This window comes from Orycteropus afer, unplaced genomic scaffold (assembly GCF_000298275.1).
Source record: "Orycteropus afer afer isolate SDZICR_OR568_19922 unplaced genomic scaffold, OryAfe1.0 scaffold00015, whole genome shotgun sequence".
Classification (NCBI taxonomy): domain Eukaryota; kingdom Metazoa; phylum Chordata; class Mammalia; order Tubulidentata; family Orycteropodidae; genus Orycteropus; species Orycteropus afer.
Window position 1 is genome coordinate 12,374,793 of NW_006921602.1, and position 26,649 is coordinate 12,401,441.

At 41.0% G+C, this 26,649-nt stretch overlaps 2 protein-coding genes across 2 annotated transcripts in view; one reads left to right on the forward strand and one right to left on the reverse strand.

Moving 5' to 3' along the window:
• Positions 1 to 15,341, reverse strand: part of SNX1 (sorting nexin 1) — a 43,308-nt gene extending 27,967 nt beyond the window's left edge. The window contains exon 1 of the mRNA XM_007957925.2: positions 15,186 to 15,341. Coding sequence (XP_007956116.1) covers positions 15,186 to 15,341 — 156 coding nt within the window. The remainder of the gene's footprint in view (positions 1 to 15,185) is intronic.
• A 2,391-nt stretch (positions 15,342 to 17,732) lies between these two features.
• Positions 17,733 to 26,649, forward strand: part of CIAO2A (cytosolic iron-sulfur assembly component 2A) — a 35,315-nt gene continuing 26,398 nt past the window's right edge. Inside the window, exons 1-2 of the mRNA XM_007957953.2 lie at positions 17,733 to 17,856; positions 23,723 to 23,887. Of these exons, the coding sequence (XP_007956144.2) occupies positions 17,733 to 17,856; positions 23,723 to 23,887 (289 nt within the window). The remainder of the gene's footprint in view (positions 17,857 to 23,722; positions 23,888 to 26,649) is intronic.

Sequence of the window (26,649 nt, forward strand, 5' to 3'; positions counted from 1 at the left end):
TCATATTTGCTGATAATTACATATCTGGCAAGGGACTTATCTCTAAGATTTATAGAAAACTCCAGCACCACAACACCAAAGGAATTAACAATCCAATTGAAAATGGGCAGAAGACATGAATAGACACTTCACCAAGGAGGATATTCAGGGGGCCAGCGAATACATGAAGAGAGGCTCACAATCATTGGCCATCAGAGAGATGCAAATCAAAACAATGAGATACCATCTCACCCTAGCACTGAAGGCAAAGTTCTACAAGACAGAAAATAACAAATACTGGTGGGGATATGGAAAGATTGGGACTCTCATACACTGCTGGCGGGACTGTGAACTGATACAACCACTGTGGAAAGCAATATGGTGATTCCTTAGAAAGCTGGAATTGGAGATACCTTTGACCCAGAAATCCCCTTACTAGGTATATATCCTAGAAAGGTGAGAGCCAGGACAGGAACAGGTATATGCCCACTCATGTTCATGGCAGCACTATTTACAATAGCAAAAAGATGGAAACAACCTACGTGCCCATCAGCGGAAGAGTGGATGACCAAACTATGGTACATACCTATAATTGAATGTTGTGCAGCACTAAAGAATAATGTAGAGTCTGCAAAACACTGCATAATATGGATGAACTTGGAGGACATTATGCTGAGTGAAAGAAGTCAATCACAGAAGGACAAATATGGTATTAGTTCGTTGTTGTGGAGGGTCAAGGAAAGGTTTATATATGGAGGGAAACTTTCCTTTGTTGGTTGCCAGGTGTGGGAGGGGAGGGGAGGGGAGAGCAGGGGAGAGAACACTGAAACAAACAAAAAATCATTGACTAATGTCACTTTAGTTTTGTGTATTTCATTGTACATAAATTATATTTTAATAAAATGCTTAAAAAAAGCACCCAGCCAAGGCAAAAAATGTTATATTCTCATGTCATTAAAAGTCAAAAAAAAAAAAAAAAATCACTTTTATTGACTTATTTCTCCATCATATTGGTATCCAAAACCCAAAACCACTGCTGTCAAGTTGATTCCAACTCATAGAGATCATGTAAGATCGTAAATTGCTTCTGTCGTTTGAACGGACTCTTTTCTTCATTCCTCTTCCTTTAATTTTTATTGTGATTTGGGTGAAAGTTTACCCAAATTCATCTTCCATATATATTCACATATACTTTGTCTGATGACATTGACTGCAATTTCCTACAATGCAACATCTCTCCTCCCACTTCCTTCCCATAGCTACCTCTTCCCTGTGTCCTTCCCTCCCATGCACTCCTGCTCTCCCCCCACCAGCTGTCTCTCTGTGCATGCACAGCCCTTCTATTCTACCATAATTGAGCTCTCCAAGGAGTGTATCTACCTAATGTAAATGTTCAGCTCATATGCCTGTCTTTTGTTTGGCTGGAAGCCACAGGAGTGGGTTCAATTCCAGACCTGAAGAGCAACTACGGGCCATAGTGTCAAGGGTTCCACTAGGCTCTATCAGACCAGCAAACCTGGTCCCCCCCCCTTTTTTTTATGATTTTGAGTTTCATTCCACTTTGTTCTCCCATTCTTTCCAGGATCTCCTACATAGATTCCCCTCTAAGTGGTTGACAGGGTAGCCAGGCACCATCTAGTTCTTCTGGTCTCATAGTCATATGGGCTGAGGATCACATGGTGTACCAGTCCCTTGGACTTAATTGTTTCCATGCATCTTTGGTTTTCTTCATTCTTTTTTGCTCTGGATGAGGAGAGACCTATCATTGCATCTAGATGGCTGCTTGCAAACTTTTAACATCCCAATCGCTACTCACCAAAGTAGGATGTAAAACAATGTTTTTGTGTAGTATGTTACTCAAATTGAGCTTGATGTCCCCTGTGACTATGGTCCTGAGCCCACAGGTCCATCTACTCACTCCCTCCAGGTAGCTGGCTGTGGCCAAGAAGTGACTACAGCCTTGTCCCTTGTCAGCACTACTATATACTGGAAATTCTTATAGAACTTACAAATACACTTGTAGAAACATTGTCTGCCAACCCTATACACGGTCATGGGCACACTCCCCTCCTGCATAGCCATACCTAATTGTTCAGCCTGTCCATCCATCTATCCACCTGTAAATCAACTGATTTTTTTTTTTAATTTTTATTGTGAATTTGGGTGAAAGTTTACACAGCAAATTCATTTTCCATACAGCAGTTCATACACATTTTCTTTCCTGATATTGACTCCAATTCCCTACAATGTAACAGCTCTCTTCCCACTTCCTCCCTGAAGTTACCTCTCCTGTGTGTCCTTCTTTCCTATGCATTCCGGTTCCCTGAGCAAATACTGCCCTTCTGTCTATGATTGATCATTCTAAAGAGTATATCTACCTGATGTAAATGTTCACCCTAAATACCTGTCTATTGTTTGGCTGAAAGCCACAGGAGTGAGTTAAATTCCGGACCTGAATGGTAACTAGGGGCCACAGTCTTGGGGGTCTCACCAGGCTCTATCAGACCAGTAAACCTGGTCTTTTTTTATGATTGTGAGTTTTTTCCATATTGTTCACCCACTATATCCAGGATCTCCCACACTGATCCCTCTCCAAGTGGTTGATGGTAGTAGATGGCCACCATCTAGTTCTTCTGGTCTCATGGTCATATAGGCTGAGCTTCACGTGGTCTACTAGTCCCTTGGCCTAACTGTTTCCATGTGTCTTTGGTTTTCTTCACTGTTCTTTGCTCTGGATGAGGAGAGACCCATTCTTGTATCACTTGCATGCTTTTAAGACCACAGTTGCTACTCACCAAAACAGGATGTAAAACAATGTTTTTGTGTACTATGTTATGCCAATTGAGCTTGATGTCCCCTGTGACCATGGTCCTGAGCCCACAGGTCCAACAATTCACTCTGTCAGGGTGGTTTACCATGCCTAAGAAGTTGTCATAACTTTGCCCCATTAATTCTAGTTACATGGACATTCTTACAGCACAAATACATATGTAGAAATATTGTCACCAACCTTATATATGAAGACTGTAAATCTTTACAGAAGCAGACTGCCATATCTTTCTACCATGGAGCAGGCTGGTGGACTAGAACCACTGACCTATTGGTTAGCAGCTCAGTGCTTAAGCATTGTACCACCAGGGATCCCACAGGTTTTCATCATCACAAATGTTCATCATGTAAGTCCAGATCTGATTATTTTCTTGGGAAAGATTCTTAAGTAGATTTATTGGATATAAAATTTTCAAAGTCTCTGCTAAACTACCTTTCAGAGACTACTGATTTACATCTCCCACCCCTCAGCACTGGATGAGTGCTGCACAGCACTCTCTTTCTCTCTTAAATATTTGCCAGGGTGACTGGTGAAAAGCTGACTTTTCCCCATGTTTATCAGTCATCTGAATACCTATGACTTGTCTTGATGTCCTGAGCCCATTTTTCTACTAGGATGTTGTTAATTGACATCTGGTGCCAACTCATGGCAACCCCATGCAGAACAGAACAAAACACTGCCCAATCCTGTGTCATCCCATGATCTGTTGGGGATTGGACTGTTAAGATCCACTGTGTTTTCACTGACTTAATTTTGGAAGTAGATTATCAGGTCTTTCTTCCTAGTCCATCTTAGTCTGGAAGCTCTGCAGACACCTATTCAGCATTATAACAACATGCAAGCTTCCACTGATGGAAGAGTGGTAGCTGGAATCAAACCCAAGTCTCCTTCACGGAAAGCAAGAATTTTACCACTGAACCACCAACATAAGTAGGATATTAATGTTACTTGATTAGGTGTACAGACTTTTTACATTGTAAGTATTTAACAAATCTCTCTGGCATACAGTACCTCTCCTCAACTTTATTTCTTTTCATATTTGTTTGATTTTTGACCTTATCAAATTTATTTTCAGTTGATTGGTTGGAATTACCATTAGACAAACTAAGCTTATTTCTTCAGGCTGAAGAATATCCAGCACACAGTTGGTCTTCAAAGCATAAAAATATTCTCAAGTTTTGCTTAAAATCAGATTCAAAAGAAACTGAGCAGAATCACTTTTAAGGATAAGAAATGGAATCCTGTTTATGCCATCTCATATTAACACAGCACTGTCAATAGAAAACAAGTCTTCATGAGGCTGGTCTGTAATTACAGCTTACTGGTCATCAAAATACATACCTACCTGGTACGTATTAACACAATATATTTCATATGCTGTGCCTAAGGTTAAAAGGCTATTCTTTAAATCCAGATTTATTGAGGTATAATTTATATTAAAAAGCTAATTTTGAAGCAAGACTTAAAATTTTCAGAAGGACTCATTTTGGATATGAGTCCCAATTTAACAGGGAGAAAGGAGACATGTTGCTTGCAATGAGTGTCAAAATCAATACTAAAAATAAGCATTGCTTTATAATCCATATTTAAAAATATCTTGGTAGTCAATAAGTCACATAACTGTCCATCTGTCTGAAAGGGGGTAAGTTTCTAGGCAACAGATAAAATTATTTTCTGTAATGAAAATAGTATGCTTGTGATATAGTAAATAAAGCCAAAGAACTGCTCTGCTTACTTCCTCTTGATCTTTTTTTTGTTTCTTTTTTTTTAAAAAAAGGAAGTATTCTTTCTTTTCACATATAGACTCCTAGTCTAGAATATCCAAAACCTGCTGACTCCCTTTGGCTGTTAATTGTAGCAGGTGGTTCCACTGATAAGCCTGTTTAAAACTTCAAGTAACTCTGTTTATAATCACAAGAAAGCACACACAGCCCAATAAATATTCATTTGCATAGAGGTACTATGAAGATTTGCCAGCAATATAGCACTTGTGTTAAAGAGCAAACAGGTAATCCTTGAAAATTACTAGCCTCAAACCATGAGGCCCACACCACTGACACACTTTTCTCTGCTCAGGGAAGGACAGTGTCAAAATCAATACTAAAAGTAAGCATTGCTTTATAATCCATATTTAAAAATCTCTTGGTAGTCAGTAAGTCACATAACTGTCCATCTGTCTGAAAGGGGGTAAATTTCTAGGCAACAAATAAAATTATTTTCTGTGATGAAAATAGTTGTTGTTATGTGCCGTCGAGTCGAACCCGACTCACAGCGACCTCTCCTTGGGTTGCTGAGGCAGTATCACTACGGAAGTAGATTGCCCCATCTTCCTTCCGAGGAGTGGCTGGTGGGTTTGAATCTCCAGCCTTCTGGTTAGCAGTCAAGTGATGAAAATAGTTTCATTATTTATTTATTTATTGATGCCTCTCAGAACCTATAGAACATTCTGCACTGAAAAGCCCTACTGTGATTCCAGATAAAGTCCTTTTAGGTCAACCAGTTGTGATTCTTCCCCCTGTTGTTAAATGCTTTGTTCCATGCAGAACCCTCTAATGTAAAAAAAAAAAAAAAAAGAAAGGTAGATATTATTAAAACGCTCAACTGTATTTAGAGGTCTAATCTATATTAAATGCTAAGGTAACAGTTTCTGGAAGACTAGAATACTCATTTTCTGAGGGAAAATTAGCATGCTTTAGTAAGGCAAGACTGCTCCATTTGCCACCTCTATTTCTAGGGAGAAATGAATGAGGTGGGGCAATATATTAGTTTTCTGTTGCTACTGCAACAAATTACCACGAATTTAATGGCTTACACAAATCAAATTTATTAGCTTACATTTCTGTAGAAGTCCAACATGTTTCCCTGGCCTCAAATCAAGGTGTTGACAAGGCTGTATTTCTTTTTTGAGGCTCAAAGGAAGAATCTGTTTCCTTGCCCTCAAGCTTCAAGAGGCTACCACATTCCTTGGTCCATGTCTTCCTTCCTCCATCTTCAAAACACAGTAATGTTGCATCTCTCTGTGCCTTCCTTCCATAGTTACACCTTCCTCTGATTCTCTTTTCCAGCTCGGAAGTTCTTCACCTTTTTTTGTGTTATGGACTAATTGGCAGTCCAATGGAAGCCTATAGACCCGTTCTTAGAGTGATGTAATTACACTGGGCCTACCTGGATAATCCAGGATAATTTCCCTTCCTTAAAGTAGGCTGATTCAAACCCACTTGAGTTTGAATTGAGTCAATTCTGACTCACCGCAACACCCACTGGGTTTCCAAGGCTGTAAATCTTTATAGAAGTAGATTAACTCATCTTCCTCCCTCAGAGCAGCTGGTGGATTTGAACCACCCACAGTCTGGTTAGCAGTCAAATGCCTTATGCACTATGCCACTAGAGCTCCTTAAGCTAGGCTGATTAGCAACTTTAATTCTATCTTCAATTTTAACTCCTTTTTGCCATGTAACCTAACATATTTACAAGTTCTGGGGATATGGGCATGGATATCTTTACCAAACCAAACTCACTGCCACTGAGTCGGAACTGACTCACAGCGACCCCTCCTTGTGTTTCCAAGGCTGTATCACAATGGAAGTAGATCACCCAATCTTCATCCAAGGAGTGGCTGATGGGTTTGAACTGCCAGCCTTCTGGTTAGCAGTTGAATGCCTTAGGCACTGTGCCACCAGAGCTCCCATAGACATCTTTGTTGTTGTTGTTATGTGCCGTTGAGATAGCGATCCCTCCTTGGGTTTCCGAGGCAGTGTCACTACGGAAGTAGATTGCCCCATCTTCCTTCCGAGGAGTGGCTGGTGGGTTTGAACTGCCAGCCTTCTGATTAGAAGTCAAGTGCCTTAGGTACTACACTATCAGAGGTCCCATAGACATCTTTAGGGGGCTATTATTATTCTAGCCATCACAAGCAGTAACCCCTCTTCTACCTCTATGTTTCAAAAGTGGCACAGATGTGCTAAAAGCATCTGCACTTGGAAGAATAGACATTCAATGTGCATGAAATTTGGGAATGGGATGCATCTTATTCTACAAGCTGGGAGACTATCTGATCATCCCAAATGATTTCACAACACTAGCTCTTCTCGCAGCTTAAGGAGCTAAAGTTAGGGAATTTTACCCTGGGGTTCATAATTCAGAGGGTCTATGAACTTGGATGGGAATAAAATTAATATTTTATTTTCACTAACCTCTTGCTGAAATTCAGCATGTCCTTCAATTATAAATATACACAACAAACTATAATAGTAATAGCAATACCCGAGACTATGTTGTTGTTATGTGCCGTCAAGACTATAGCTAATAGAAATTAGTTTTATCTATCTATTATAGTTGTTGAAGGAGCTCTGGTAGTGTAGTGCCTAAGGCACTTGACTGCTAACCAGAAGGATGGAGGTTCAAACCCACCAGCCACTCCTCAGAAAGGAAGATTGGGCAATCTACTTCCGTAATGATACTGCCTCGGAAACCCAAGAAGGGTCGCTGAGTCAGGTCCGACTCGACACATAACAACAACAACAACATAGTTGTTGCAGATCTCAAAATACCATTTATGCTCATCTCTATTTCAAAGTTATGGTAGTTATTAGATCAATCTCTACCCCTATTCACTGTCAAGTCAATTCCAACTCATAGTGACCCTACAGGACAGAGCAGAACTGTACCATAGGGGTCCCAAGGCTGTAATCTCTATGGGAGCAGACCGCCACATCTTTCTCCCATGGAATGGCTGGTGGGTTCAAACCAATTACCTTTTGGTTAGCAAGCAGCCAAGAGCTTGAACTACTGTGCCATCAGGACTCCTTATTTACCAAGATAAAATATTTTACAACCATATTTCAATATAATTGGTTTCCTTTGTAATCTATTTTATTTTATCCATTTAAAAACATTACTCTAAGAACAGGTCTATAAGTTTCCATTGGACTGCAAAAGGGTCCACAGCACAAAAAAAGGTGAAGAACTTCTGAGTTGGAGGGTAGAGGGACTGATGGAAATGAAAAAGGGGGAGCTAGGAGAGTGGGGAAAATGAGCCTGAAGCTGACCACCGAGTTAGTTAAGGGAAAGCATGAGCAAGCTCATTAGAGACCTCAAATTGAGAGGGAGTATCATCAGTTTACCAAAATTTAGCTGCAGACATTCTAATGAATTCTTTGATGTAATTTCTCAAATAAAATTTTTGGGTCTCAAACTAACGTAACTTTTAGAAGGGCTCAGAAAACCACAGAAGGATCAGAGTACTAATGGGTGTATTATCTTTTAAACTGAAAATGCAAACCCAGTTCAAAATCTGCTTGCAAAGCAGAATGAAACCTCAGCTGTCCATTTGACTAAGCAAAAGAATAAGCCAAAAAAGTTGAGCAACAGGCTTTTCTTGGAGATGAGGTACTTATGGCCACTTGCTCTAGTAACTATCAACTACTCATGAATTACTTATGTTAACAGTTACTTAAGAGTGCTGAGAAGCGTTGAGGACTAAGGGAGAAAAATTACATGTTCTGTTTCCTTTCTACCCTCTCAGCCTAACAAACCACAAATGGCCAAACCAAAAGAGCTACCTTAACACCTCAGTAAGCAAAGGGGCAGTAACTCCTTTCAGAAACCAGAAGTCTGACTGCTGTTGCTTCTCTCTTAAGCTCCAAAATCTAATTTTAAGTAATTTTAAATTGGGTTCTTATTAGTCATCTTTAAAAGACTTCTCTCAGCTCTCTTTCTCCCAAAGGGCTTTGTGACTACTTTTATTTGCTTTCCTTCTATAACCTAAAAAGAAAAAAAGAAGTGGAAGAAATCTGTTAGTCTATGTACCAAACTTATTAGAAGTCAAATTTGTTTGGGATTTGAGCTGAGCATTAAAATGAATCGCAAAATCAAGGGACGTTTTCAACAGACTTGTGTGAAAAATACGAAATTTTACTTCTAAACTTTTGACCAGATGTAATCACCTATTTGAGGCAATACACGTATAGAAAATACTACACACTAGTAGGTAGCTTGGGAGCTCTGGTAGCATAGTGGCTAAGACACTTGCCTGCTAACCAGACGGCTGGCGGTTCAAACCCACCAGCCACTCCTCGGAAGGAAGGTTGGGCAATCCTACTTCCGTAGTGATACTGCCTCGGAAACCCAAGGAGGGGTCACTATGAGTCGGGGGCCGACTCGACGGCACATAACAACAACAACAACAAGTAGGTAGCTTAGGAGGAGCTCTGGTAGCGTAGTGCCTGAGGCACCTGACTGCTAACCAGGAGGTTGGAATTTCAAATCCAACAGCCACTCCTTGGAAGGAAGGTTGGGCAATCTACTTCTGTAGTGATACTGCCTCGGAAACCAAGGAGAGGTTGCTATGAGACAGGTCCAACCCAGTGGCACATAACAACAACACAACAACAGTAGGTAGCTTACCCGTGACCAAGGGCAGTCCTACGAACAGAATAAGGGGATGCTGCATGGTTTAAAATCAAGAAAAGTGTTCTTCAGGTTGTAACCTTTCACCATACTTATTCAATCTGTAAGCTGAGCAAATCATCGAAGAAGGTGGACTTCATGTGGCATCACGATTGGAGGAAGTCTTATTAACAATCTGTGATATGCAGATGACACAACCTTGCTTGCTGAACACCAGAGGACTTAAAGTACTTACTGATGAAGATCAAAGACTACAGCCCTCAATATGGATTACACCTCAACATAAAGAAAAGAAAAAACCTCACAACTGACCAATAACCACCACCATGACAAATGGAGAAAAGATTGAAGTTGTCAAGGATTTCATTGTACTTGGATCCACAATCAATGGCCATGGAAGCAGCAGTCAAGAAATCAAACGAAATATCTTGCTTTGGGTGAATTTGCTGCAAAAGACCTCTTTAAAGTGTTCAAAAGCAAAGATGTCACTTTGAAGACAACAAGATTTGCTGACACATTACAATACAATATAACAATGGGAGCAAACATACCAATGATGTGAGGATGTTGCAGGACCAGGCAGTGTTTTTTTTTTTTTAATTTTTGCAGTGTTCCCTCCCCTCCTCTCCCACCGACCAGGCAGTGTTTTGTTCTGTTGCACACAGGGTCCCTATGAGTAGGAACTGACTTGATGACACCTAACAACATTTACTAATATTAGTTATAAATAACTAAACCATTAACTAAATAGACCAAGCAGTAAACCTTTGATTAAAGATATAGTTTACGTACATTCACTTTCAGAAGTTTAGTTAAGACCAAGAAAGACTAGTGCCAAGAAACTTACTATGCATTACACCTTTGGGAACAGCTATTATATATGTTTTGTAAAACAGAGAATTAAAATATTAGCCATTAAACTACCTAACTCCTTATGAGTTTTTATAAAGCTTTTTCTGAGATCTAAAAAAGTAATTCTACAAGCACTCAAATAGAAATAAAGTGATCTCAAAAAGAGTTGATTTGTTCCCCCTCAGAATACATACTATATAAATACAGATTTAAGGCTTGTGTCCTTTCCAGTCACAAGGTTAATACATAATTACATTTATGAAAGTCTTTGCGGTCTGTAAATCACTGTCAACCAGGGGCTAATTACAATCCAAAACTTCTGAATACCAATGAAAATTATATTGCTCATTAATCTTAAAATCCCGGTGGTTGTTGTTCTTATTTGCCGTCGAGTTGGCCCCGACTCATAGTGACCCCTCCTTGGGTTTCCGAGGCAGTATCACTACGGAAGTAGGATTGCCCAACCTTCCTTCCGAGGAGTGGCTGGTGGGTTTGAACTGCCAGCCTTCTGGTTAGCAGTCAAATGCCTTAGGTACTATGCTACCAGAGCTTCCGGCAGGCATATGTAAATATGGTTAATTACAGATAATTTATTCAATATATGACTTTTTCAACTCCCTTACTAGTCCTTCTTTATCCTATTTCATTTCATCTGGCTATTTTCCTAATCACCAGGACTTCAGTTTAAGAGTAAGAATAATGGGGAAAAAAATTCTAATTCGTCTGACACATTATCAAAAGAAGTTACCAGAGTTGGCCAAAATCTGAGACTCTCATTTGTCTGTTTTCCATCTTTGTCTCTGCATGAGAAATGTCTCCATAGTTCTTCCTTTAAATTTATAAGGCAAACCTAACTGTGATCTGGCACACTGCTCAACAGAGATGGGCATATAAGAAATCCTGAGAAGGCAAATAAAAAAACTTGCTCCAATTTTATCCTTAGGTTTTGAAGTACATAAAGATCAGTGAAGTAAATGAAGTATAAAAACAAGCATGAAACTTACAGTCCGTTTAACACGACAGTTTTAGGCATTAAACCCAAAACCAAACTCACTGCCACTGAGTCGGACCCAACTCATAGCGACCCCTCCTTGGGTTTCCAAGGTAGTATCACTATGGAAGTAGATTGCCCAACCTTCCTTCTGAGGAGTGGCTGGTGTGTTTGAACCGCCAGCCTTCTGGTTAGCAGTCAAATGCCTTAGGCACTACGCCACCAAAAAGAATGGCTCCAATTTACTTTCTCAGTTGTAATAAGGTAAAACTAATCCTATCCCATAACTAATAAAGTTTAGCTCAAAAGATACATATCTGAATTCAGTTCCACACCAGAGTCCGATAATATATTGGGAGTTTTAGACCCTTACATAGGCCCACAAAGTAAGAAACTGAAAGATAGGTCTTAGGTATTTTAACAATCAGCCATTTCACAAGCTGGTTTTCAGTCTTCCCCCTCCCCCAGTCTTAAACCAATGACTTAAGAGTTATTTTAATAGTTCTTTTCATTTCAGTCTCTCCCATTCAAATAACTGGTTTGTGGATTCTGAGATGCATGTCAGGTGGTGTTCTTTCGATTGTTAGTCAAATCACACTTCTATTACTGTATTAACAAAGCCTGTAGGCCTATAAAAGAGGGCAGATGGGATGATTAACATCGACATCTGTTTCATCGATGTCCAGGAAATTACATTCATACCATAAATGACTTTTACTTTTTACACGCCTCAGTGTCACAATTCTTCAATGTCCCTCTCTTTGCTTTCAACATGAGCTTCCAACAGGCAATAAAAACCACAACATAAAGATATACTTAAATCAGTAAGATGGTACTGAAGTCATTAAATGTCTACTTGGTTGGTTTTAGATAATCAATCTTACTCCTAGTTAGTTCTTAAACTTACACTAACCATTTACAAATGGTTAATTAACTTTTTGTAATTCATTAGTCAATCTTGTGGGTTTTTGATTCTTAGAGTCTACAAAATGCTCATAAGCAAATACAGCTCAAGCCCTCAAAAAATAAGTACTCTTTAAAAAGGTTTATAATATGCACAACACTCTTTTCAGAGTTTCACAAGTATTTCAATTTAATCTTCATAAAGATGATGAATGTAAATATTATTATTCACATTTTACATGTATGGAAAAGTTATAAAGTAATTAAACAGCTTGCCCAAGGTTAAACCAGCAAGTAGTAGAGCCAGGATTTATTTAAACCTAAGCAATCAGACTTCAAAGCTCACACTCTTACATTATTCTTCAATGTTACTCCTCACATACAGAAGTACTGCAATGCCTAGTTTTTTTTCTAGCTCACAACTAAAGCATTTATTAAAACATAATTTGTATTTAATGGCTGTTTAATGAGATACGCAAAGCTTAACTAGAGAGGAATCTTAACTTCCTGAAGATGAACATCCAGGCAGGCAGCTCAAAAAAAAAAGGTTTACAGGTGGTATTTTAGTTTCCTTAGGAAGTCAATTTTCCTGGATCAAAATCTAAATAAAATTCATTATGCTTTCTGTGGTAACACAAGGTTATTTTGACCTTTTGCGTCCTTAGCTGGAAATGAGGCCACAGATTTTTACAGACACAATAGAGAGGTATTGACTCTGTAAAACAGGACTTCAGATCTGTTCATTCTAGTTTGATCCCCTTCTGAGAATCGGTATTTCCATCCCAGTTATAGTGAAAGCTACATTTTAACAAGATCCCCAGGTGATTCTTATGTATATATAAGAATATATTTTAATAAGAATCTTGTTAAAATATAGATTCTGATTCAGGATGCAGGTATGTGTTGTTTCATGTCCACAACATGCTCTGTGAAATAGGACTAGGACGTTATGTGATTTGGATGCCGTATTAAAACCTTATGGGAGTCTGCTTCCGTTAGGTCATCCTTGTCATCACTGCTACCGCTACTGCTACTGCTGCTGGAGGAGATTGGAGTAACTGGCAGCTGCAGTGGCACCAGCAGAGGAAGCGAGCAAAGTGAGCCCTCACACACCCGCCTGCCATCCGGACAATGCACGAGCACCCATGCCTAGAACCATTTCCTCTGTCTCACCTCCCTGTATCCCACCCGTGGGGTAGTGCTGTAAGAGCCTGGGTTTGGGGTCTTTAACACCAAGAGAGATGCCTTCCTTTAAAAACAAAACAAAACAGAAAACCTTATGGGGCTAAGGAGGTTCAGGTTCGAACATTGCCTGAACAAAGAAATGGTGGGTAACCTAGCTTACCTGTATCTAGGGTAGAAATGCAAATTTTCAGCAGGAGGTTGAACCAGAATGAACCAGTTAGAAGCCCTGTGGTAAAGTAATCTGTTGCAAAAAAACCCCACCAAATCAATCCATTGCTCATCAAGTGGATTCCATGAGATCCACCGAATCTCATCTTCTTAAATTTCTTTAGATAATTCTAGAAAATAACTCTTCACCCTTCCAAGGTCCTTTTTTGAAAAGACATCAATATTTGTCTATATAGCCAATCACTTTTGGTGCCAGAATTTCTATTTTTCGGATATCCAGTGTGAATTATTTCCAGGCAGTTATCAACAGCAACTGTGTTCCATGGTTTCTGAGTGAGTTAGTCAAGGAATATACCATAGATATGTTTTAAATAGGAGCTCTGGTAGCGTAGTGCCTAAGGCACTTGACTGCTAACCAGAAGGCTGGCTGTTCAAATCTACCAGCCTAAGAAAGGTTGGGCAATCTACTTCCCTAGTGATACTGCCTCAGAAATCCAAGGAGGGGCCGCTATGAGCTGGATCAGACTGTATGGCACATAACAACAACAACAACGTTTTAAATAGTATACAGAAAGCCTAATACCTGAAATCTATAGTAGCGAGAGTTACATTGTTTCTTAGAATAACACAGCCTTCATTAAATGGTTTGAATAGTTATTAGCATCATTAAGCAGTTTATGAGATGGGATTATGGACTCAATGCCTGAATACAGAGTAGGAAAAACTCTTAATGATTGTTACTGGAGGCTTTAGCAAGGTTATTTCCAAGAAACGTAATCCTTTTCTGACAAAAATGACAGTCTCTCAGGAAATAAACTTTTTCAGACACAGGCTGTATAAAGAATTTAAAGCTGTTTTACTTAATCACTCACATACTGAGTAGGTACTATAAAGAGAAACATCCAATCCAGAAAGATGAATAAATTCATAGACGCAGCATTGAACAAGTTTACAATTGGCAGGAACCATACCAAATGAAATGAATCGGTATTCTCACAAAAACAGCCCAAAACGTTGGCACTGGTTTCAGAACTGATTACTGATTTCCTCATTCCACACATTAAGATTATTTCCTCCAACATCTAACTCTTATGAAACCATTTCCTCTTCGCACTTACAGATTTGTTCCCTCAGAAGGTACTCAGGCATTTTATAAGACATCCTTTTAAAAAGGACAACGCCTTCTGGGCTATGTAGTCCTCTATCTGGCAAGGCCTCATGTCAGCCAGAAAAGGCCAGATTTTCCTAGAGATCAGAGGAGTCAAACTAACTTTTTTTTTAATCTTACAAATAAACTTTTATTATCATTAACCTCTAACAAAAATTTACAAACTAACACTTATAAGCTAATATCCAGAAAGGACCTTTGGTAATTACCAGTAGGTGCTATGCTAATGAAAGGATTTGTGGGCGGCTCACTATCCCTGGCCACTCCAGGTAACATTATTCGACCTAGGAGTAGTGAGGCGTAGGGAAGGAAGGTCTGCCTGCACTCCCTTCCCTAATCCTGACCTATTAGATCAGTCCGGGTAACAACCAAGCAGCAAAACAGCCCGAGGATTCGTGAGGTCACTACACAGCTGGGCCAAATGACGGCCTCGCAGGCTCTTCGCTATCACGGATTTAGCGGGAGAAACCACCACACCCCTCATTCCTCACCTTCCGCCCAGAGGCCGAGAAGCCAGGCCCTGTGCCTCGAATTTCAGCCAGGCTCCCGCCCAGATTGCTGTCACCGACGCGAAGTATCATCTGAGACTGAGATGAGGCGAAGTATCAACCGGGCCCACTCTGCCCAGCCTTCTCAACCCTCATCTAGCCTCTCTTCCCTTTTGGGGCGCCCGCCCGCCACCCCAAAGGGTGCGAACTCACGGCTGCCACGGCGCCGGTGAAAATATCCTCCCCCTCAGTGTCGCTGTCCCCAGCCTCGGGTTCTGATCCCCCAGCCGCCCCCTCAGACTCCGGTTCCAGGCAGGGAAAGGGCGGAGGGAGTCGCTCAGAGGCGCTACAGCCACCACCGGACGCCATCTTCCTGCACCCGAGGCGGAAGCCGCAACAACAACTTTATAGAGAGATAGCGCCGAGAGCAAAGCGTTCCAGCTAAGGGAGGAGTGGGAGCGCCGCGACCGACCCCGTGGAACAGGCGCTGGGCTTAGGCGCTGGGGGCAGGGCCTGGGCGGGGCCGAGGTGGATGGTTCATTTTCAGCAAAGCCAGCCCAGGACCACAACGCTGAGGTCTTAATGAGGGGAATTTAGAGCGCAGAAAAGGTGGAGCCAGGGGCTGCTGCTCAGATTCCTGTGTGCTCTGGATAGCTTTGGCTTCCTGGGGAGACTTCTCTTGAATAAAGGAGTCTGTGGCTAAAAAAGTTCAAAAACCTCTACATGACACCTACTGAGCACATTGTCCTTACTAAACTAAAAACTAATCTCACTGCCGTGGAGTCGGATCGGACTCATAGCGACCCCTCCTTGGGTTTCCAGGCAGTATCACCCGGGAAGTAGATTGCCTAATCTTCCTTCTGAGGAGTGACTGGTGGGTTTGAACCTCCAGCCTTCTGGTTAGCAGTCAAATGCCTTAGGCACTATGCCACCAGAGCTTCTGCAGTGCCCTTAAAAGGATGCAATAAATATTTCTGATTGAGTTCTCTAAACAGACTGCAGAAAGTCTCGCCATTTATTCTTTGGAAACATTCCGTTAATGCAGTCAAGAAATATATATTGTTTTAAAAAAAGAAATATCTATTGTGCACCTACTCCGTGACCGGCACCGTGCTATGTTCTTGAGGTACAGAAATAAAGAAGCTCCTTGCCTTAAGGAGCTTAAGCATTGACAATTTACTAACGGAGTCTGGCATGCAAATCAACAGTTGAACGTGTTCAAAAATGTGCTTTGGGAGCACCGTGAAAGCGATCAACTCTGCTTAAAAAATTGGGAAAGCTTCACGGAAGAGGTGAGATCCAAGTGTCCTAAATTTCGTTGGAAGGAAGTTAGGATTATCCTCTCAACTGCTGTGGAATAAATGGAGTGGCATAGATAGCGAGGAATTATCAATTTCTGAACAAAATTTTCCTGGGACCTTAACTATTCACTGATTGTCTGGTGAGCCTAAAAGTATCAATCAGCTAAACAAGTAAGCCTGGAGTTTAAAGATAAATAGGATATGTAACCATGGGATAATTCTTCAAGATAATACTTTCTTCTCAATAGAGACGAGATGAAGTTTGCAATCAACTTTGACAAAATGTTTCAGTTTTTTTCCAATGGCAAATTGCTCAGCATCAGGGGTTGGTTCCCTCATAGGTCTGTAAGTCTCTTGAGGGTAGCGGCTGGGTCTTAGCTACCTTTGTAACCTCGTGTCCATAGGCAGTGTCTGACAAATTAAGTAGCCAAGAAATATTTGAGATTTGAAATGAGGGATGGATGGGTAAAACGCTTTAACATCACTCTGGTTACTGTCATCCACACAGCATGAACGTTGATGGGCTTAAGACATTCTTCTTAGGAAGGTGATCCCCAATGTGTCATCACCTCTTTCAGGGGAAAAAAAAAAAATTCACTGCCATTCAGTCGATTCCAACTCATAGCGCTCCCCCTTTGGGTTTCCGAGGGGATAAATCCTTACAGAAGTAGACTGCCCACTCTTCCTTACAGCGGAGTGGCCGGTGGGTTTGAACCACCAACCTTCTGGTTAGCAGTCAAATGCCTTAGGCACTACGCCACCAGAGCTCCTTTCTTTCAGAGAAAGTTCTCCCATTCTAAATTGTCTTTTAAGGCAGAAATTTCCAATCCGTAGTTGTGCTGTACTGAAGCCCTGTGAGACGAGTAAACTCCAAAACGCTCCTCCCAAACGCCTAAACGTCCTTACTAGGCTCCCAATACTTCCCGTTTCACAGCAACGGAAACTCACTTCCGGCACGACCAGGAAGTAAGAAAGGTTTTGGCTGGAAGCAACTTCCTCGGGGAAATAGCAATCTCTGAGCACATCCTTCTCCACTACTAGAAACCAAAATCTTCTTTTCTCCTACCTCTTCAGGATTCCTCTTTAGCTTATCTCGAGCGCTGGATAAAGCAATCAGTGGCGCACACCAGACCTCTACACCCACCTCTTCCCGGCTGAAACTACAAGTCCCAGAACGACCCATTCGTCCCAGCGCGCAATGCGCTTCACGTGCAGCGATTTCCCCCCCCCCCCTTGTCCCGCCGAAACTTACTAATGCATGCTGGGGCTTGTAGTACTTGTAGCACCCTTCCCAATGTCCTCTGCGCTACTCCTTCCGGTCCCGCCTATCTCTGCTGTCCTGGACTGTTTAGGATTCTCTTAGCCTGTTTGAAGACCAGGAAGTTTTAAAGTTTCTAGACCGGCTGTTGAAAGACGGTGGCTTGGGTGGGACAGTCGCCAGGGATGGCGGAGTATGAGGATGGAGCGGTTGTCTGGGCTGCTGTCTTGGACGCTGAACAGAGTCCTGTGGCTCTCGGGCCTCTCTGAACGGGGAGCTGCCCGGCAGCCCCGGATCATGGAAGAGAAAGCGCTAGAGGTTTATGGTAATTAATTTACCCTGGGCGTTTGGCTTTACACATGAAGGCAGTGGGGGTTGGGAGGTAGGACCTGGCCAGAGATCTTAGAGTTGAGACCTGGGTTTTTCGCCGAGTTTCGTCGGGAGAGTGGGAAGCATTTTTTTCTGGGATTCTAAGTCAGATGTGGATGTGGGAGGCCTGGGCTTTTTCTAAACGTTGGACAAGCCAAGTCGGAAGGTCTTCATTCAGCTTTTCCGCCCCACGCCCTAGTGGCCATCCCAAGACACCTGGGCAGAAGAGGAGTCTAGGGTTCTTAGTTAGGAAGCAAAGCTACGCCCCACCACTTGAGTGCATATTTGAGCTTATCCGAGTCCCTCACTGGATACCAACTCTTCCTCCTGCCGAGGGCACTGGTCGGTGTCGCCCGAGTTGGAGACTTGTTCAAGGTCACAGTCACTCTTTTTAAGCAAAGTCAATAGGCAGAGATCCCTAAGAGGACGAGATAGGCTCCTCATAGCAGGGCCTCAAGCTTACAGTGCCTTTAAATGTGGCCCTGAGAGCTGGAGTGCAGTATGTGTATGTGTGTATGTGTGAATATAAAAATAAAACCTAAGCCTTGGAATGGGAGCTCTGGTAGCATAGTGGCTAAGGCACTTGACTACTCACCAGAAAGCTGGCGGTTCAAACCCACCAGCCACTCCTCGGAAGGAAGGTTGGGCAATCCTACTTCCGTAGTGATACTACCTCGGAAACCCAAGGAGGGGTCGCTATGAGTCAGGGCTGACTTGACGGCACATAACAACAACAAGCCTTGGAATGGTTAAACAACTAGCTCGAGGTCACACTGCCAGCAAAGATCAGGGCCAAAAACCTAAAGCCCATGTTTTCTGATTCTAAGCTTAGTGCACTTTCTACCACTTATCGGTAACTTCATGGATCTCCTTTTTTTTGGGGGGAGTCATGTAGTGTTATTTTTGAAAACTAAAAAGATTGAATCTAATGTTTAGAGATTCCTGCTGTCCTCAGGTAAAAGATCCAGCCATAAGAATACAAATATAATTCAGGTAAGGCTTATAGAAGAAAGTTGAGGCTGGGGAAGACCTTTGGAGGTGATTGGTTGACTTCTCTCTTGCTAGAGGCAGTACTGACTTAAACCCAAACCTAATCAGTTTCTGTCCAGTGGTTTTCAACTGATGGTGACATCATGTGTTGCAGAGTAAATTATGAGTGGGATGAAGTCCATACTAATGTTCTAGTTTCCTCTGCCTAGTATGCCCTGACCCTCTGTGTATCCAAACCAACCAAAAAACAAGCCTGCCTTTTTGGTTAGCAGCTGAGCTGCTTAACTACAGGTCCACCAGGACTCCTTTCTATATATCCAGATTCTACTTACTCTTTAAGACTTAAGTGAGTCTTCTTAAAGCCTTTCCAGCCCCTCCCTCCCCCATCAGAGATTAGTATCTCTCCTTCCTCTGAATTTTTGTTTGTCTTCTTGAGGTCTATAGCATACTATAGCTATTTTCACTTACATAAGTATCCCTCAGTATAAGTTTAAGGGCAAAGGATCATCTCTTCCAAAGTTGCATCCCAGAACCTTTAGGTCTGCTGTAGACAGAGGCATTGCAGGACAGGAATGTGTCCAACCGCTTTAGGGACTTCATTCCATTCATAATTGTCATCTATCTGGCTCAGGTTGCTTAAGGAGTCTCTCTGGGTGACAGAAATGGTTAAGCACTCAGCTACTAACTGAAAGGTTATCTGTTAGAACCCATCCACTGTGTTCTACCTTGGAAGAAAGGCCTGGAGATCTGCTGAATGATCATATCCTTAACCTTGTGGGGCACAGTTCTACTCTGTAACACATGTGCGGTTGCCATGAATCCAAAAGGTCACAGCCTTGAAACCCTATGGAGCTCAGTTCTCTGCAATACATGATGTTGCCATGAGTCAGAATCCACTGGACAGCAACTGATTTGGGTTTGATGAGTAATGTGAAGATTGCTTTCTTTCTAAAGAAATAAATCCATACTTCTCAAATCACTGAAGAACTAGAGAAGTTTAATAAGGAATAAGATTTAATTTTAGGGTTAAGTTTCATTTATAGAGTATAATACAGCTTATGTAGATAAGTTTGCATAGAAGGAGCAGAAATGGCCTTTTCAAAAACCTTGTTATCCAGAGCCCCATGATGTCACAGAGGAGCTCTGATGGCACAGTGAGTAAGCCATTTGGCTGCTAACCAGAAGGTCAGTAGTTCAAACTTACCATCTGCTCCATGGGAGAAAAATGAGGCAGTCTACTTCCGTAGGATTTATTGCCTTGGAAGCCCTATGGGGGTCGCTGTGTGTCTTACAGGGGGTTTGGTTTTTTGGTTTATGACGTCACAGCTTTGAGAAAGAGCTTTATCCTCTTTTTCCTGCCTACATTTTCAAATTTTCATTTCTATTCAAGTGATAAGCCTGGAGATAGCTGGTAGAAAATAAAGTTTGAATGATTTTCCCAGCTGCATTTCTGGTCATAAAACCCATTGCCGTGGAGTCGGACCCAACAAATAGCGACCCCTCCTTGGGTTTCCGAGGCAGTATCGCTACGGAAATAGATCGCCCAGCCTTCCATAGGGGTACTGTAAATAACAGAACAAAACCTCAGACTCAAGAACATCAAGCTCATCCAACATGAATTCCTTCTGCTGCTCTCTTTTCTACTTCAATCTCTCTATCATTTTGCTCTTCATCTTTTTGTACAGTCTCAGAGTAAGAAGGAGATCTTGTCCTCTGCAGAGTTCCCATTTCCTTGATCCCATTCCTTTCTATGTATTTATTAGTCTGCCTGCCCAGTTGTATTTTCAATCCTTCTTCCTCTTTTTGATCCTTTCCCTTTGGCTATAAAATGTACTCAAGTTTCCCTTATCTTGTCATTATCTGGCTTCCTCTAAGGCTACTGTCTTTCCTTGCCCTTCCCTTCCCTGCCAAGGCCCTAGGACTGCATTTTTAATTCCCTCTCGATTCATCTTTTGCAAACTGGCTTCTGCCTTCACCTCTCTACTGAAACTATTTTCTTATGAGTGACCTCCTGAGTGACACTTGTCAGCCTGAGTTTTTCTGTGACATTTGATGTTGCTAACCACTCCTCTTCCTTTTTCTACTTCTTGCTTTCTGCTCTTATCCCTAAATTAGGTGCTTCCTGCTGGTCTATCCTTGAGTCTCTTTCCCTTTACACCAGTGGTTCTCAAACTGGCCTGTACATAAGAATAACCTGGAGAGTTTTTACAACTCTCAATGCCTAGGCCACACTCCAAACCAATTAAATCAGAGTCTCTGTGGCTAGGATCCAGATGTTGTTGTTGTTGTTATGTGCCGTCGAGTCGGCCCCGACTCATAGCGACCCCTCCTTGGGTTTCCGAGGCAGTATCACTACGGAAGTAGGATTGCCCAACCTTCCTTCCGAGGAGTGGCTGGTGGGTTTGAACCGCCAGCCGTCTGGTTAGCAGGCAAGTGTCTTAGCCACTATGCTACCAGAGCTCCTATAGCAATATATATTTTACTGTGTTTTGGGTGAAAGTTTACACAGCAAATTGGATGCCATTTAACAGCTCTTATGCAGATGTTCCATGGCATTGGTTACATTTTTCACAGTGTGTCAGGGTTGTCATTCTTTCCATTCTGTTTATTTTGTTTCCATCAATCTAGCTTTCCTGCCCTTCCTTCATGTTTCATCTTTGTGGTAGGGTAAAGCCTGACTGTTTGGTTTCATATAGTTGAATATTTAAGGGAACACACAGTACTCACGGGTGATATTGTTTCTTTTATAAGCCAGTCTTTATTTGAATGAAAGGGTGAATACCACATGGCTTCAATTCCATGTTCAAAGGATATCTTAGGGCAGTAGTCTTAGGGATTCCACTAGTCTGTATCAGAATATGGTCTTTTTTTAGGAATTTGAGTTTCGGTCTACATTTTTCTCACTTTCTATCTGAAACCTTTATTGTGCTCCTGGTCAGAAGGGTCAGTAGTGGTAGTGGGGCACCATCTAGTTATTTTGGTCTCAGGTAGGAAGAGGCCATAGCTCCTGTGGGCTGTTAGCTCTGTGGCCTAGTTTCTTCCTTGAGTCTTTGATTTACTTCTTTCTCTTTTGCTTCAGATGAGTAGAGACTAATAGTTGCATCTTAGACGGCCACTTCCAAGCTTTTAAGACTTCAGATGTTACTTACTAAACAAGGACGTAGAACGTTATATTTATGAACTATGTTATGACAATTGGCTGAGTTGTACCAGGAGACTATAATCCTAACCCTTCAAATCCAGTAAACCAATGCCATAAGGTGTTTAGTTCTGCCAGTCATCAATATATATTTTTAAAAGCATTCCTGGTGATTGCAGTGTTCAGTTAATGTTGAAAATTACTGTTCTCTCTCCTTTGTGAATTTCATAGGTTCTACAGCTACTCTTGGTGTGCTCTTAAATCTTATGCCACAGTTCAGTGTTTGTTGCAAAGTTCCATCAGATTGCCCCTTGCGCATGTCACAGCACAATGCTATCCTATCACTCCCTTGTTCAGAACCTCTTGATAGCACCCATCGTACCTGTAGCATGGTGTAAAATACTCTTGGTAATCTGCACAAACCCTATAAATGCATACCTCAGAAATATTGCAGGTTTGGTTCCCAGACGACTGCAACAGAGCAAATATTACAATAAAGCGAGTCATATGAATCTTGGTTTCCAAGTGCATATAAAAATTATGTTTACACTATTAAACGTATAATAGTATTATGAGACAGTTTGAAATATTGTGAGAATTACCAAAATGTGACACAGAGACACAAAGTGAACGCGTGCTGTTGGAAAAATGGTGCCAATAGACTTGTTCAGCACAGAGTTGTCACAAACCTTCAATTTATAGAAAATGCAGTATCTGCGAAGCGCAGTAGAGAGAAACACAGTATAATGATACATGCCTATATTTTACTACCTTCCTTTACTTAACGCTGGATTCCAGGCAAACTATTTGTTCTTCACTTTTCATTACCTTAAATGCCAAACATTGTAATGTTACCCATTTTTAAAGGCTTGATTGAGATTTCACTCTACAGCTTGATACCACATTCTTCTAAGCTAAAGTTAATTCATCCTTAAGCTTCTGTGATGCTTTTTTCATTCTTATATTCCATCTTGATTTTTAATTATTTAATAGTAATAATTGGTAATGTTTTCAGGTGTGTGGCTCCATACAGAAAGCACTTTAAATGTATTTTTTAATTCTTGCAACAGCACTAAGTACAAAAGCACTTTAAATGTATTATTTAATGCTTGCATCAGCCATATGATATACATTTTGGTCTTTGTTTTTATAAAACTGAAGTTTAGCAAGGGGAATGAAGGTCGTAAAGCTAGTTAAGTGACAGGCTTACCTGTAGATCTGCCTTTACAGTCCATCCTCCTAACCATTGTGCTATACCAAGTTTCCCTAAACATTAGTTTCTCTGCCATAGTAGTGCCTAGCAGAATTGTGTATGTAATAAAATTTCAAGAAGTATTTATTGAATGAGTGAGTCCAGAATCTTCTTAAGTTCTTAAGTTTTTTTCTTAAGTTTTTCCTTTGCATTTTAACCAGGTGAGCATCCCCACCTGAAATTGGTACATCTATTCCCAGTACCTTGTTGACCCTTCATATATTCAGTCTGGAAATGGGGCAATTCTAAAATGTTGGATCCAGGAAACTGAATGTGGTCTAATAAATCAAGAAAACATTTTTCTTAAAAGGAACTTGGTAGTTCAAGTTTCTGTACTGTTTGCTTGAACAAAAAGAAGACAGTGTTTAGATTAGGATTGGCAAGATCATCCTTGTTTAGACTATTCTTTTTTTAATAAAATACTTTGTGATGAATTTTTAGATTTGATTCGTACTATCCGGGACCCAGAGAAGCCCAATACTTTAGAAGAACTGGAAGTGGTAACAGAAAGTTGTGTGGAGGTTCAGGAGATACATGAAGAAGACTATCTGGTTATTATCAGGTTCACGCCAACAGTACCTCATTGTTCTTTAGCAACTCTCATTGGTAAGATTATATACATATATTTTTTATTTTATATACATGTGTGTATTTTAATTTTAATTATTTTTGCTAGTATTGACCCAAAATAACAATTTACACTATAGTTTAGCTATATTTATCTTCTATAGTCCTCACAGTTAGCCTGTGAGGAAGTTAAAATATTATCTTCATTTTACAGATGAGGAACTTGAGACTCAAGAGTTTAAGTGACTTGCTCAGGATCTTATATCCAGGAACTGGGGAAGCTGAGGCTCAAACCCAGAACACCTGACTCCAAATATGTTTCTCCTTTTGTTTTACCATGCTGCTTCTCTTTTGTTTAAAACGCAAAATTCTGCCATTGAGTCAGTTCTGACTCGTAGCGACCCCTATTGGGTTTACAAGGCTGTAAATCTTTATGGAAACAGATGGCCTCATTTTTCTTCCACAGAGCAGCTGGTGAGTTCCAAGCACTGACCTTTTGGTTAGTAGCCAAATGCCTTAACCACTACACCACCAGAGCTCCTTTTCTTAGGTGTACACACCCACAGTTAATGGAGTCAGTTTCTCTACTCAGTTCTGGAGATTGGCGTGGGCACTTTTGGACTAGGACTATTGTCATCACCATCTTCTTTCAGCTGCTCTGTTGACTTTTATATACTATGAACAGAAGTCCTGGTGGGAGGGTATTTTTGAGGCAGTTTTCCATTTGAGAAGATACAGTCCAATAGTTTGAGTTAGTTAGCAGTAAGATATACAATAGGTATCTTTGAACATGTACTTTGTCATAAATAATGAAAAGGGAGTTTATTTCAAATGAAATGTTCATTAGAAGGAGACTGATTAAATAAATAATGGTGAATATAAACAATAGGAAGCCCTGCTGGCACAGTGGTTGAGTGCTCCCCTAGTTAACCAAAAGGTTGGCAGTTCAAACCCACCAGCTGCTCCACAGGAGAATGATGTGGCAGCCTTGGAAACCCTATAGGCAGTTTTGCCCTGTTCTGTAGGGTTGCTTTGAGTTAGAATCGACTCGATGGCAGTGTTATTATTTTATTTATTTTGATTTTATAAAACTATGGAATACTATGCTGCTATAAGGAAGAAAAATCCCTCCATGTATTGATATGGGAAGATCTCCATGCCATGCTATTAAGTGGTAAAAGCAAGTATAGCTACTGTTTCTGTACAAAAAGGCAAAAATATGCATTTGTATTTTTAAATTTTTGAATCATGGGAATATACTAATTTTTGAAAAACAAATGTATAAAGAGTACTGAAAAAGGAAGAATGTGGCAAGGTATTTTATTGGGAAGATAAGGGAATATCACAGAAATAGTACAAGTAGTACTGCTGAGCCTCACGGGAACTGGAAAGATATCAGGCTCTGTGTATGTGTATGCGTATTGGTTTCTGGAGCCGCAGCCTCTGTTTCCACTCACTGTTTGTTTATGTATGGCCCCATCAGGCTGCTACCAAATGGCAACTTTGGTTCTTAATGGATATCAGTAGTTTCCATATTGCTGTCACCTGGGGAACTTCTTAATACAGATTGCTGGAGCCTTCCCCTAGACCAAATTCAGTAGGAGTGGGGAGTCTTAGTTCTTAAACATATTTATGAAAGCTGATTTAAAGTCTTCTTCTGCTAATTCCAACTTCTCTGTCATCTCTGGGTTTAATTCTACTGACTGATACCTGCACCCCCCAATATAGGTTACATTTTCTGCTGCTTCACGTCTCTAGCAATTTGTTGTGTACTGGATATTGTGGATGCAATATTGTTGGGGTTTAGATTGTATTGTCTTCCTTTCAGTAATGTTGAGTTCTATTCAGGGTATTATTTTTTCTCAGAGCATCTTGAAAGGAGTCTAGTGTAGTCTTTATTTTAGGGATAAGAGACCTATGCCGAAAGTGTGGCCCTCTGGGATCTCATTTGAATTTCCATTCTGGCTCATCAAAATCTTCTCTAGTACTGTGTGACCTCTAGAATATTCATTGAGCTCATAACCTCCTGAATGAATAATTGTTTTCTGTCAGGCCTCACAGTTGTGTCCAGTGCACGTATAGTTTAGTATTTAACAATGATGCCTGTGCAGACTTCTAGGACCTCTTGCTCTGTAGAACTCCCTCTTCTTTGGTACCCTGCCCCATGGATTTTAGTCACTTCAACAGCATCTGATTCTAATTTCTGCCTCCTCAGTTCTGTAAGACATTTTGGGCTCTACCATCCTGTGTTACAGTCCTGAAAGTACCCACAGACATAAAGCCAAGGAGATTGTGAGGCTCACTTTCTGTGTTTTCCTACTCTTAGGGATCATATCCTGTGCTGTCTTGTGCCCAGTGCCTGAAAACAGTTGCTTCATGTAGTTTGTTTTGGTTTATAAGGTCAGTAAGCAAGTCCAATGCAAGTTATCCCATAATGGCTGGAAGGAGAAGTCTCAGACCTGGGATTCTATATTAAAAAACCAATAGACCAAACTTTCCAGTTGACTTTTATGTACCGCAAATCCTGTAGGATTTGGCATTTGGGAATTACTAATGTAAATGCTTGACATAAGGGCCCTAGAGAGTGAGTGCTTCCTAGGATGTTAAAAATGTGTATATGTGGACTGTATACTCTCAGGCTAAACACACAAAAAACTTCTAAACAAATTGTATTGTTGTTGTTAAGTGCCGTCGAGTCGTTTCTGACTCATAGCGACCCCATGCACAGCAGAACAAAACACTGCCCGATCCCACGCCAGCCCCACAATCCCTGCTATACTTGAGCCCATCATCGCAGCCAC